Raw genomic sequence first — 13,980 nt, 5'->3', positions numbered from 1 at the left:
ACTGTCTCATGCACACCAGTAATATATTGTGATAATATCAGTGCTAATTATGTTTGTGCTAATCCGGTATTTCACTCTCGCATGAAGCATATTGCCATTGATTTCCACTTTGTCCGTGACAAAGTAGCTACTGGCTCTCTACGTGTATCTCATGTTGCCACAGCTGATCAGCTAGCCGATGCCTTGACTAAGCCTCTGTCCAGACAACGCCTCTCTCTTTTATTGTCCAAGATTGGTATCTCCGATGGGAGCACCATCTTGCGGGGGTGTGTAAATGATATACACAATCCAACAAATACAAGCTGATCTGTTTAGCTTGTAAACCGGCAACAAGAATTCAAAAGAGTATCTCATCTTTTATCCTTAGCTGATGCAACAAACTTTCCGTAACTGATGCAACAAAACTCTGTAATCTACAGTTAATGCAAACCGTATACTATGTATTTAAACAGCACCAAGAATACAGAATAAAGTATCAAATTCTATTATCTCAATTGATCTACTTCTTTAATTACTACCCATATATTAATTATCTCGTCCTTTTAATAATTAACTGACAGTTGGGTTTGGAGGGCCAGGAATTATTTGCCGTCCCTTGCAGTGTGGTACTAAGCTCAATGATCCGCAAAAGCCCATTACATATACAGCAGAACCTGGATGCCATATTAAGCCTAGGGTCGGCAAAGGCCCATTACATAATGGGCCTAGATTGAATGTATCGGACTCTTGGGTTATGTTAGAATCCAAATTCTAAAATCATATTGCATCTCATTTTCGTTTTTCTCGACTCCCTTTTCGGTAATGGTATATCATATCTCATAGGATAAAAAAAAATTCAATTAAAAAAGAATGAGGATGGAAGTTATTTTTAATTTTCTTAATGATTTAATATTATTGAACTTAAAAAAAAAAAAGAATAAGTCCTGATAAAATATAAAAAACTTGACTATTCTATCAAACTCAGTTTTTTTTTTTGTTTTTTTCTTCGGCAGAAATGAAATAATTAATAGTCATTTAGTCATTTAATATTGAAATGCACTATATTTGTAAGTATTTCTTAAGAAAAAAAAATGACGTTACAAGCATTTATTGAGTATTTTTTTTATACATATAATATAATTTTTAATCACAAAAGACCCTTATAAATACCTATCAATTTTTACAAATACACATTCATCAGAATTATTTATTATTATTCTTATTCATTTATAATATAGAGATTTGTAGGACACTGCAAACGTCTATTGAAACAGAAACAACCATTTATAAACGTAATTTAATATAAATTAAATTGATAATGTCCAGTATAAAAGTATTAGATACAAAATTCTGTGTGGTGCAGAACCTGTGACAGACTGACAGTGTTCGATTTGTTACTGTTACAAACTGGTTTTCATGAATGATATTGGGCATATTATGGTACTAAAGAATTAGGGAAAAAACAAATGGTTGTTAAATAAACATTTTCATCGTCAAACTTTAGATCGAGCTTTAATGTGTCGATAATATAATATATTGAAATGTTTAGCTTCTTGATTTTTCCTACCTTAGCATTTTGTTGCAATTCAATGGAGATCCATTATGAAAATAACTATAAATGTAGTAATAAGAATCTGTGCCTTCAGATATTCTTACCTTGTAGCAGCTCCATGCCTCCTGGCCTGAAGGGGCAGAATAGCATAGTGGACGATCACTGCAGAAAGCCACTCGAGCAAATTGATAGATAGAGGGATCCAGCAACAGGGCCAGTAGAAGTTGATAGGTAACAGGCAGAAGTCTTCTCCAGTTTCTCACTAGGATCAGTTTCAAATATCAGTATGAAGAGAGATTCAAAGCCACCCTCTGTTAGTGCTCTCGCTGTCAGGTTTCCCCAAGCAGCTTCTGGAACAGACGGTCCTGCCTTCACTGCAATTTTAGATTTAGATAATCAGCAAACATACTTGTACTTGAAATAAAGTTTGATGTTCAGTTCACCTTGATCGTGCTCAAATACCGATTGCTCACAATAAATTAGCTATATTTAGGATTTGTTGTATCAACTTACAGTGGTGCCAGATGTTACGGGCTGTCGTCTCTGCCTTCTTGCCCCATTCATGGAACTTATGAATCACAACAGGTTCAAAGATTTTATGGCTTGACTTCTCTGATTTTTCTACAGCAGTATAAGCCACTTAAGGATACTAATAGATTTGTTGGTACTCAACGGCAACCCATAAGGCAGCTTGCCGGTTGTCAGGGTGGACATTAGGTGCTGGTGGTGGTCCCATGATGTGGGTGCCCCATTTCTTGGTTTTCTAATCCGGTAATGGTGGTGGATGAAGCTGCGAACCCTCTGTGACAGTGGACGATGGGGGTGGTTCAAGAAATTCTGCTCCTGTAGCTTTAGGAGCTGATAATGGTTGGAGTGGTACTTCATGCTGCTGTGTCTGTCGAGGTGTGCTTGTCATTCTGACCGGCTAGAACTGGATGGAAGGTAGATGTGGCAAGAGCAAAAACTAGCAGTGCGAGATTGAATTTTCCTTTGTAAAGGCCGATTGTTTTTATGGAGCTTGTAGAGCGCTGTCCAAATATAGAGGTTCAAGGTTTGGGTGTTCTACAGCCTCCACACACGTATTTCTTTGCATTGAAGAAAACAGATAAACCAGCCTTCTAGAGTGGAAACATCCTTAGCCTGTTAGCCACGTGCTCCCTCGAGAAGGGCTATCTAGATGAACAGGTGGCAATTCCAGAGAACTTTTTGGCCGCTTTGACCGATTGAAATTATCAGGAGAAGAATCGAAGTTTATAGACAGACACCATTGATTAATTTAATAGCTATGCTGTTTTTTGTTTAAATATCCGAATATGCTATCAGCAACCTTAATTTAATGGATCATGTCAAGGGACCTCATAAACTGATCCTATTCTAATTTAACTATGCATTTGCGTAACTCTTAATTATCTGTCTTCGAAAGTTACCACTTTAACTGATCCTATTCTAATTTAACTATGCATTTGCGTGCTCTTAATTATCTGTCTTCGAAAGTTACCAATTCACAAGAATATCAGAATCACGGCGTTTTGCTGGAAGAACTTCATTTTAGACAGTCCTATCTGAATATATGTAGGTTGAAGAGTCCATCATGTTTCATAGACGATATACTGTGCTCCAGCAATCAAACAACGACGGTTTTTGCTGCGTAAAAGTTTTCCTTTCAACAACACTGCCAAATGCAGAGGGATTATCTCAACTTGCACATTGGATAAACCTTCTTATATTTTCTTTGATCACGTCATGTTATTGTCCTTGACCATTTGATAACCTTTGGATGAAATGGAAAGACAATACTACCAATTAACTTTAAGATAAGATCACGGGGTTTTTTGGAGTTCCAATTCTCGCAATTATTAACGTTCACTAAAACTGAAATGAACCCATTATAGAATTCACAAGCCATCCGGGTCTCTCTCTTTTTTTTCTTTAATGTTGACATCATTTCATTCATAGAAACTCGAGTTTTGAGGAGTCTTTGAGTATTTAGCCCGCTATCTCCGTTCACGATGCTGTTAAGGCTTTTGCATATTAAGAAATGGAAAACGATGTTGAATGCGGTGGAGGGTGGGAAAAGTATATCAGAAAACATATCCAAATGCAACTCCGTTTTCAAAAATCTACATAACTATATAAAGTATAAACAACAATCAAAGAAAAGAATACATGATAGAAGAGGATAAATGAACGACAAGAGGAAAACCAAAAGAAAACTCCCTTCAGACAACAAACAATAAATCCACTAGAAACAGTGAAGATCGAAATTTTGAAGGGTATGCAGGATTCAACTCCAAATGCAATCATTGGCTAAGCAACAACTGGTTGAATTGCAATTCCTGCTTCCTTGAAACTTGACACGCTCTCTGATAGATTTTGCAAGGCTTTCTCGAAATTAACGAAACCCATAAACCAGAAGTCGTGCCCATCGGTGCTGACAATTTGAATGTACTTCCTTGATGGATTTTCCAGCATGGTCTCCGAGCTGACTCTGCTTATTTTGTCCAAGGGTATCATAAGCTGCTCAAAATAAGTTATTATTGAATTCATCAGTACCATGATATACACGGATGGCTATAGCAAGATCGAAAATTTAGTTTGAGCTTTGATTGCCAAAGATATTTAGTTTTGTTTTGCTGTATCTCCGTGAACTACACTTTTATATATGCACGATTTCTCTCAACTTGATCACCTTTTGTTTGCAATTTAACAGAGCTTAACTATATATAATAATAATAGCTATGAATGTAGTAAAATCTATCCGACTTGGTGTCTAGCGATGTATATACCTTGTAGTAGCTCCAGGCCTCCTCTCCTGAAGGAGCAGTATGGCACAGAGGACGGTCACTGCAGAACGCGACTCGAGCAGTTGATAGATAGAGCGTCCCGGCAACAGGGCCAGTAGATGTTGACAGGTAACAAGCAAAAGTCTTCTTCAGCTTCTCATTAGGATCGGTTTCAAATATATGCTTGAAGAGAGACTCGAAGCCACCCTCTGTTATTGCTTTCGCCGTCAGGTTTACCTTACCCCAGGCAGCTTTTGGCACAGATGGCCCTGTGCTAACTGCATTAAAGTGTATGTGCAGGTGCGTGTTAAAAACAGATCAGAAATAAGATTGGAAGATACACTTGAACTAAATTTGTTGTCTGCTTTGACGCCAGAAAATCGCTACTCTATCATGGTCACGGTCACAGTGATGATCAATTAGATAAATTTAATACTTTATGGTTTGTGAACATCGACTTACGATTGTGCCACATGTTACGGGCTACGGTCTCTGCCTTCTTGCCCCATTCCTGAAACTTATGGATCACAGGCTCAAAAGATTTCTGGGTTGACATTTCTGATTTGTCAATGGGAGTATAAACCAGGTATGGGTGCTCGGGGATTTGCTGGTGCTCACTGGCATTCCATAAGGCAGCCTGTTGGTTGTCAGGGTGGACGTTAGGAGCTGCTGCTGGTCCCATGATGTGGGTGCCCCATTTCTTGGGATTCTCATCCGATGCTGGTGGGTGACCATTAGGGTGGGATTCCTCCGTGACAGTGGCAGATGAGGTTGGTTCGTGGAATTCTGCCTCTTGATCAGCCTTAGGTGGTGGTGGAGGTACTTGTTGGGTTTCTGCCTCTTGAGGAGTGCCTGTCATCTTTACTGAATGGAAGGTAAAAGTGGGAAAACACAAAAAGCGGCAGCTCAAGATTGGTTATCTGATTCAGTGAGAACTCTTTGGAAGATTTGATGGTTAAATTAGTGCTAATAAACTGTTGATTTATAGAAGTTCAATTCATGGGTTATCCATATTGGACAATTTGCAGACGCGGTTTCGTTTTCGTTGCAATGAAGAAAGATGAGAAATCAACCTTCTAGATTAGCAAGAATGTGTTCAGCCTCTTTAGCCTGCCGTATAAATTATGCTCTTTCTAGATATTTTGAAAACGGGTGCCTTTGTCAAAGCACCGCTTGATATTATCACGGGTAGAAAAGAAGGTTTGTCTGCTTTGCATCAACAAATTAATAAAATATCTAAAAAAATATTAATTTTTCGCTTGTTGACCGATTGATCATCACGGTAAGAAAGGAAGGTTTGGCTGCTTTGCTTTGAAATACCCAAACATGTCATCAGGCGAAAGCAACATCTCTCTCTCTCTTTTTAATGGACAGAATCCTAAGGTATTGGTTAACATTGAAATATTTATAGTTTTTTAAATTATTTTTTATTTAAAAATATATTAAAATATCTCAATGACATCTTTTTCATGAAAAGAAATTTAATGGCATTAAAATCGATATTTTTTATGATAAAAATGTAGTTAACCAACAATTTTATCTTTTTTATTTTATTTTTTTATGACTATTTTTCGGATTTCAAAGGTTATGAAGTGAAAGGTAAAATAAATGAATTTTAGAGAACAAATGTGAAACTCATTAAAAAAAACCAAAAAGTAAAACTTGAAATTATTGGGATCAGACTATAATTCCCCGTGCCAAACTGAAAAGGGGTTGCATTTGTTTGGTCGTGTCAATGTTGGTTCCTGTTGTTTTAATTTTTTAAGATTGATAAAATCTTAGAAAATATATCATGAAGGAACCTCAAAAAAGTCTTCAGCTTATAGGACTAATCTTGGTTAGGTCTAAATATATTTTTCATCTAGATTAAATCCTCTATGTATTAATGAATTCTCAATCAAATCATTATGTTAATTTAGGTTAATGTAATGGTTAAGTATGGGATGATGAGAATAAATTATACTAATCAATACAAGAGTTTTGTATTTTATATATATGTATATATATATGTATGTATGTATGTATATATATGTATATATGTATATATAAAGTTTGGTCTACATGTGAGATTCACGTGATTCAAAAGTAAAAATCTTTGAAAATTTGCTTGTTTTTGTAAAAGAATATAAAATAAAAATCACATCATCATCAAGTATTACTTAATAGTATCGATCATTAATTCATTCTTACATTGCGGATTTAATTATTGTGGATCTAATCTAAACTAGCTTCGAAGTTTGGGGATTCTTACAAGGTTTGCCTAGCAAAAGGAAATTGAAGGAATAATTAGGTGGGAGTAGTAATCATAGTTTAATCTAAAGCCGATAAATATTTACCCAACACGAATGGATGAATATTTTTTTTATGATTGCCTTACTGGATAGATAATGAGTATAGTATAAATATTGTAAAATCTGATTCAAAACTTGCTTTAACCTAACTACGAAATATATATGTATATTATATTATTATATTTGTAGAATATTTAGATTTTTTTTAATATATATAATCATTTGCTATTCATTATCTATTAGAAAAAATATAGATATTTATATCTAACTCATCGTATCCATATCCAAAATAAATAATTATAAACTATAGATTATCTATTAAAAAGAAACATCGATATCCATGTCTAACTCGTTGAATCTCGAATATTCATTAGTATTTTTTATTTATTTAAGTAGTTATCGTATTAGGTGTTCCGCACATGATTAGCATTGGTTGTCAGGGTGGACATTAGATGCAGGCGGTGGTACCATGACGTGGCTGCCCCATTTCTTGGTTTCCTCATCCGATATTGGTGGTGGTTGAAGCGGCGACCCCTCTGTGACAGTGGACGATGAGGGTGGCTCATGAGATTCGGCTCCTGTAGCTTTAGGAGCTGATAATGCTGGGACTGGTACTTCATGTTGCTGTACCTGTTGAGGTGAGCTTGTCATTTTGACCGCCTAGAACTGAATGGAAGGTAGATGTGGCAAGAGCAAAAACTATCAGTGCGATATTGAAGAAAGCAGATTTTTTTTTTTTTTATTATTTTTGATGAATTGAAGAAAGTAGATGAATCAACCTTCTAGATTGAAAGTGTCCTTAGCCTGTTAGCCAGATGACTCTTCCGAGGAGGACTATCTAGGTGAACAGGTGGCAATGCCAAATAACTTTTTGGCCGACTGAAATTATCAGGAGAAGAATCGAATAGGTTTCTAGCTAGACACCATTAATAAATTTAACAGCCTGGCTGTTTTTGTTTATGATGTAATATCTAGAGTGAATGAAAATTAGGATTTTAAAATACTAATAAGTTTGGGATTTAATAATTTTCAATAAAAAGAATAAGTTAAACATCCCTATTTTTAGTCTTAATTTAAGAAAATTGATCGTTACATGAATTCAACTAGCATTGGAATTCATATATTAAGCAAATCCTTGTAAATCTTAACAATTAAATAACTATTATAATAAAAATATTTATTTCATATAATTAAAAAGAAATATAGTGTCTCTTGTCATTCCCTACTACTTGCAAAAAATACTCATCCTCTAGTTAAATATTAAAAATTAAACTCATTCTTAAAAGATTGAAACTATATTTCAACTCCCTCCTCGACCATGTTATCTTTAAGATAATAAGTCAAGTTATAAATTTTAAAATTATATATTTTTGTATCAATTTTTTTTTTTAATACTCTCTCAAATCCATCAGCTTATAAATTAACTTTGAAATTATTGGTAGTCTTTGGTAATAATTTTATGATTTATTAGAGTTTCTACTTCTTGCATGTACTTTTCAATGTTCTAAATTATGATTTCTATCCCACAATCCTTTTTTAATAAAGAGCAATATAATTAATGGTGTTTGATTATGCTATTCTAATTTATTTATTTTTTGGAGGTTGTCTGACTTAAATAATCTTTTTTTAGATAGTGTTTTGTTAGTGTTTCAAAATAAAAAGGACAGAGATAATTAAAATAAAAGAGACATGATGAAAAAAAGATAGAGATAGAATTTTGTTTGATAGTTATGATTCCTAAACTAAACAAATCCTTGTAAATTTTAATAATTAAATAAATGTTATAATAAAAATAATGATGTCATAAATTAACAAACAATATCCCACGATTAGTTTAAATATCCGGCTATGCTATCAGCAACCTTAATTTAATGGATCACGTAAAAGGGACCTCGTAAACTGATCCTATTCTAATTTAACTATGCATTTGCGTAACTCTTAAGTATCTGTGTCTTCGAAAGTTACCATTTCACCTCCGGTAGTTATTAACCTGTCTATTTCACAATTCGGTTGATTTGTGTATTGCTAAAACTCAAGCTGATAAGTATTAATACTAATTAAGGAGTTGAGGAAGCAATCATATCCTTTGCCGACATTGTGCCCGATCGGCTGGTAATTGTCTATTTTCTCTACAATTGATTTGTCATATCCTTCGCCGATATAGTGCCCGATCGGTTGATTTGTTAAGTAGCCACCGGCATGGAGCTTTTTTACCTTTTGTGATTCACTTTCAATGATTTGTGGTGGCAGCCTGCAACTCCGCTATTAATTCACTTTCCGCGGTGGGGATGGATTCTCTGCTCTTAGCATTTCCTGAAAAAACTTCATTTTAGACAGTCCTATCATGTTTTATAGACTATATACTGTGCTCTAGCAATCAAATTACGACGGTTTTGGCCAAGTAAAAGTTTTCCTTTCAACGACACTGCCCACTGCAGAAGGATTATCTCAACTTGCACATTGGATAAACCTCCTTAGATTTTCTTTGATCACGTCATGTTATTTTTGTTGACCATTTGAAATTATTTGGATGTTAAGATCAAATCACGGCGTTTTTTGGAATTCCAATTCTTGCAAATATTAACGTTCACAAAAAAACTGAAATGATCGAACCCATTATAGAATTGAAGCCCTTAAATGACAAGCCATCCGGGTCTCTCTCTGTTTTCTTTAATGTTGACAGCATTTCATTCATGTCATTCATATAACCTCGAATTTTGAGGAGTCTTTAAGTATTTAGCCCCCTATACTGTTAACAATGCTGTTGAGGCTTTTCCAAATTAAGAATGCGGTGGGAGGGTGGAGAAAGTATATCAGAAAATATATCCAAATGCAACTCCGTTTTCAAAAATCTACACAACTATATAAACAACAATCAAAGAAAAGAATACATGATAGAAGAGGATAAATGAATGACAACAGGAAAACCAAAAGAAAACTCCCTTCAGACAACAAACAATAAATCCAATAGAAACAGTGAAAATCAAAATTTTGAAGGGCATGAAGGATTCAACTCCAAATGCAATCATTGGCTAAACAACAACTGGTTGAATTGCAATTCCTGCTTCCTTGAAACTTGACACGCTCTCTGATAGATTTTGCAAGGCTTTCTCGAAATTAACGAAACCCATAAACCAGAAGTCGTGCCCATCGGTGCTTACAAGTTGAATGTACTTCCTTGGTGGATTTTCCAGCATGGTCTCCGAGCTGACTCTGCTTATTTTTTCCAAGGGTATCATAACCTGCTCAAAATAAATTATTATTGAATTCATCAGTACCATGATATACACGGATGGCTATAGCAAGATAGAAAACTTAGTTTGAGGTTTATTGACAAATATTTGTATTTTTGTTTCGCTGTATCTCCGTGAACCTACCCTTTTATAAATGCACGATTTCTCTCAACTTCACCTTTTTTTGGAATTTAACAGAGCTTAACTATATATAATAATAGCTATGAATGTAGTAAAATCTATCCGACTTGGTGTCTAGCGATGCATTTACCTTGTAGTAGCTCCAGGCCTCCTCCCCTGAAGGAGCAGTATGGCACAGAGGACGGTCGCTGCAGAACGCGACTCGAGCAGTTGATAGATAGAGCGTCCCGGCAACAGGGCCAGTAGATGTTGAGAGGTAACAAGCAAAACTCTTCTTCAGCTTCTCATTAGGATCGGTGGTTTCAAATATATGCTTGAAGAGAGACTCAAAGCCACCCTCTGTCATTGCTTTCACCGTCAGGTTTACCTTACCCCAGGCAGCTTGTGGCACAGATGGCCCTGTGCTAACTGCATTAAAGTGTATGTGCAGGTGCGTGTTAAAACATATCAGAAATAAGATTGGAAGATACACTTGAACTAAATTTGTTGTCCGCTTTGATGCCAGAAAATCGCTACTCTATCATGGTCACAGTCACTGTAATGATCAATTAGCTAAATTTAATATTTCATGGTTTGTGAACATCAACTTACGATTGTGCCAGATGTTTCGGGCTACGGTCTCTGCCATCTTGCCCCATTCTTGAAACTTATGGATCACAGGTTCAAAAGATTTCTGGGTTGACTTTTCTGATTTGTCAATGGGAGTATAAACCAGGTATGGGTGCTCGGGGATTTGCTGGTGCTCACTGGCATTCCATAAGGCAGCCTGTTGGTTGTCAGGGTGGAAATTAGGTGCTGCTGGAGGCCCCATGATGTGGGTGCCCCATTTCTTGGTTTTCTCATCCGATGCTGGTGGGTGATCCTTAGGGTGGGATTCCTCCGTGACAGTGGCAGATGAGGTTGGTTCATGGAATTCTGCCTCTTGATCAGCCTTTGGAGATGGTGGTGGTGGAGGTACTTGTTGGGTTTCTGTCTCTTGAGGAGTGCCTGTCATCTTTACTAAATGGAATTGAATGGAAGGTAAAGGGGGAAAACACAAAAAGCGGCAGATCAAGATTAGTTATCTGATTCAGTGAGAACTCTTTGGAAGATTTGATGGTTTGGTTGGTGCTAATAAACTCTTGCTTTATAGAAGTTCAATTCATGGGTTATCCATATTATATAATTTCTAGACACGGTTTCGTTTTCTTTGCAATGAAGAAAGATGAAAAATCAACCTTCTAGATTAGCAATAATGTTTTCAGCGTCTTTAGCCAGCCATATTGTATAAATTATGCTCTTTCTAGATATTTTGCAAAAGGGGTGCCAATGTCAAAGCACTGCTTGATATTATCACGAATAGAAAAGAAGGTTTGTCTGCTTTGCATCAACAAATTATTATGAATGGAAAATATCTAAAAAATACTAATTTAATATTTTGAATTATGCTCTGTCCAGATGTAGGATATTTTGAAAACGGATGACAATTTAGGATATTTCTAGATTAGCCAAAAAAAACTATATCTAGGTGCATGTTGTTAATATTTTTCTAGTAAAAAAATTAAATTGAATGGATTCTGAAGTAGGTTCAAATGTAATTAGAATAATTCAAATGTAATTAGAATAATTAGTAAAAATATAATTTAACTAAAAAAATTTAAGATGGTATTTTTATATATATAAAAAAAAACATTGAAGTGAAAACATATTAGATCGACCTGAGTTAATTCAAGTTCATCTATCAAATACCCAACTTGAATTATAAAACCATAATAACCACATATAAAACGAATTGAAAAAAGTTAAGTGCTGAATTTCTAATCAACTCAATATTTTGTTAAATTTTTTAAAGTACATAATTAAAAAAATAACCTCATTTAACCTACTAAACTTACGACTCAAGTCATGAAACAAGGATTAGCTTATATAAAGTAAAACAAAATAAATTATGAAGTCTTATTCTTAATAAATCAAATGTTGAAGAATGAAATTAAAATTAAATAATTAAAAAATAACAAAAAAAAACTTAAATCAACCCGGGTCAACTTTCCAAACCTATAACTCAAATCATAGGACTGAGATAATATCATAGAAAATAAATAAATAAAAATTGACCTTGGTTAAATCGAGTTAACATATCAAACTCGTGAATCAATTTAAGAAATTTAGATAACTCCATTGAAAGCAAATCAAAACAAATTATAAAACTCAATTCTCAATCAAGCAATTTAAAAATGATAAAATTAAAAAAAAATAGTAAAATAACTTAAATCTACCTAAGTTAACCAACAAAACTTGTGACCCGAGTAATAAGACCGGGATAACCTTGAAATAAATAATTAAGTTTAATTTATAATCAAACCAATGTTAAAATATAAAATTAAAAAAATACTAATTAAAAAGAAAACTCAGTAAACTTGGCTAACAAACCAAACTAATAATTTGTGATATAATAAACAGTAAAGAAATCATCTATTTTAGTATTTTTTTAATAATAATTTGTTTATGTTATCAGCCTGTTAAACCATATAAATTATGCCCGTAGGATATTTTTGACAACAGACGCCAAAACTTTGAGACCAAGGGACTTCACAAACGGGTTCTATTAAGACAGGTGCATTTGTCAATAATTTCTAGATCCTTCTTTTAGCAGCCCCATGTTGACCAGTTACAAGGATTATTGTTTGAAATATTAAATTTTATGATACATCTAAATCCAATCATTAAGACTTGGTTTGTAAATTCGATATGGTGGGTGCTGACGTGTCATGTTGTGTCTCGTGGCTTTTACAATCCGCCACATAAGAAAAAGTTTACTGGTTGGGTATGACATGGCATCCTTGAATGGGTGAGGAGACCTTTTTGATCATTGACTATTTAAAGGGACTTGACCAAGAGGACATCCGTGGTCGATGTAACATATTCATCAGCTTTAATGACAAATCGTACATACATTACATGCAAATTCTCGAAGCATGTGACATTGTTTTTTACGTAACCACTAAGAATATTTCGTAATATATTAATAATGCCCGAATACATTTATGTTTTAAAAAGTTTTTTAAAAAGATTAAATTTAATTTAATTTTTTTTATTTTAAATTAATATTTTTAAAATTATATACTGATGTTAAAAATAATTTTTAAAAAATAAAAAAAATTATTTTAATACATTTCCAAATAAAAAATACTTTAAAAAATAATTATAACTACACCCCAAACACCTATTAAATAAAAAAAACAAATTTTAGCTACATATAACATGGGAGATTGGATTCTCCACTTCAAACATTTTATGTTTTTATAAATTCAAATATTATAAATTAAATTGGTATATTTTTAATTTTCATAACTATTAATTAAACTGAAAAACTTATAGTATACTATAACTAGGTATAAAATCTCAATCATAACACTCTATCGAAAAACTAGATTTTAATGGTATAAAGTTACCAACTCATTATTATTTTTTTCAATTCCTTAATTTCATTATTTCTTCAAATTCATCTATCAAAATATATAAAATCATTTCCAATGATTTTCTATCAATCTAACATTCACTCCTTAAAAGTGATTAGAAATTAGTATCATAAAAACTCTAATTCCTAAACTTTTTTTTTAATCCTAATATATATATATATATATATATATATATATATATATATCAAAACATGTGAAATATTTTATTTATCCCTCAACCATAGTCACCTATAATTACTCATTAAACGATAATGTTGTCCTTTCCTATTCAATTTTTCATGGTATCACAGAGACATTAGTAGCCTCCATTGATGAGTCAGCCTTCTACAAACACAACAGGAAATACATAGCATCAACAAGTTACATGTAGTAGCAGAAGATCGGTCATACCAACAGCAGAAAAAACTCCAGCGACAGCAACTTCAAAAGATGCACAGCAATAGTAGCAACCGTTAAGATTGTCCAAAAATATTAGAAAATAATAATTACTTAATAATCCCTCTTCAATGACTGAACCTAAACTCTAAATTTAAAGAAATTTTG

The 13,980-nt window shown here is 33.8% G+C and overlaps 2 protein-coding genes and 1 pseudogene across 2 annotated transcripts; all 3 read right to left on the bottom strand.

Moving 5' to 3' along the window:
* Window positions 1-904: 904 nt before the first annotated feature.
* LOC118054561 (GEM-like protein 5) lies at window positions 905-3,504 on the bottom strand (annotated as a pseudogene).
* Window positions 3,505-3,640: 136 nt separating this feature from the next.
* On the bottom strand, window positions 3,641-5,398 carry LOC118054449 (GEM-like protein 5). The gene is made up of 3 exons (XM_035066045.2): window positions 4,777-5,398; window positions 4,318-4,592; window positions 3,641-4,048 (listed from the first exon to the last, which is right to left on the bottom strand). Exons 1-3 carry the CDS (start codon window positions 5,171-5,173, stop codon window positions 3,839-3,841), a joined length of 882 nt encoding a protein of 293 aa, XP_034921936.1. The 5' UTR covers window positions 5,174-5,398; the 3' UTR covers window positions 3,641-3,838.
* A 4,030-nt stretch (window positions 5,399-9,428) lies between these two features.
* Window positions 9,429-11,208, bottom strand: LOC118054448 (GEM-like protein 5). Its single transcript, XM_035066044.2, has 3 exons — window positions 10,571-11,208; window positions 10,110-10,387; window positions 9,429-9,847 (listed from the first exon to the last, which is right to left on the bottom strand). The coding sequence occupies exons 1-3, from the start codon at window positions 10,971-10,973 to the stop codon at window positions 9,638-9,640; spliced, it is 891 nt and encodes a 296-aa protein (XP_034921935.1). The 5' UTR covers window positions 10,974-11,208; the 3' UTR covers window positions 9,429-9,637.
* Window positions 11,209-13,980: the final 2,772 nt, after the last annotated feature.

Source organism: Populus alba, chromosome 3, assembly GCF_005239225.2.
Source record: "Populus alba chromosome 3, ASM523922v2, whole genome shotgun sequence".
Classification (NCBI taxonomy): Eukaryota; Viridiplantae; Streptophyta; class Magnoliopsida; order Malpighiales; family Salicaceae; genus Populus; species Populus alba.
This window is presented reverse-complemented; position numbering and strand designations above follow the sequence as displayed.

Bases quoted from the DNA above. Each gene is read 5' to 3' on its own strand.
- LOC118054449 (XM_035066045.2), bottom strand. From the start codon at position 5,173: ATGACAGGCACTCCTCAAGAGGCAGAAACCCAACAAGTACCTCCACCA. The intron at 4,593-4,776 runs GTAAGTCGATGT...ACTTTAATGCAG, and splicing joins CCGTAACATGTGGCACAATC to TTAGCACAGGGCCATCTGTG. The intron at 4,049-4,317 runs GTATATACATCG...TATTTTGAGCAG, and splicing joins AGGCCTGGAGCTACTACAAG to CTTATGATACCCTTGGACAA.
- LOC118054448 (XM_035066044.2), bottom strand. From the start codon at position 10,973: ATGACAGGCACTCCTCAAGAGACAGAAACCCAACAAGTACCTCCACCA. The intron at 10,388-10,570 runs GTAAGTTGATGT...ACTTTAATGCAG, and splicing joins CCGAAACATCTGGCACAATC to TTAGCACAGGGCCATCTGTG. The intron at 9,848-10,109 runs GTAAATGCATCG...TATTTTGAGCAG, and splicing joins AGGCCTGGAGCTACTACAAG to GTTATGATACCCTTGGAAAA.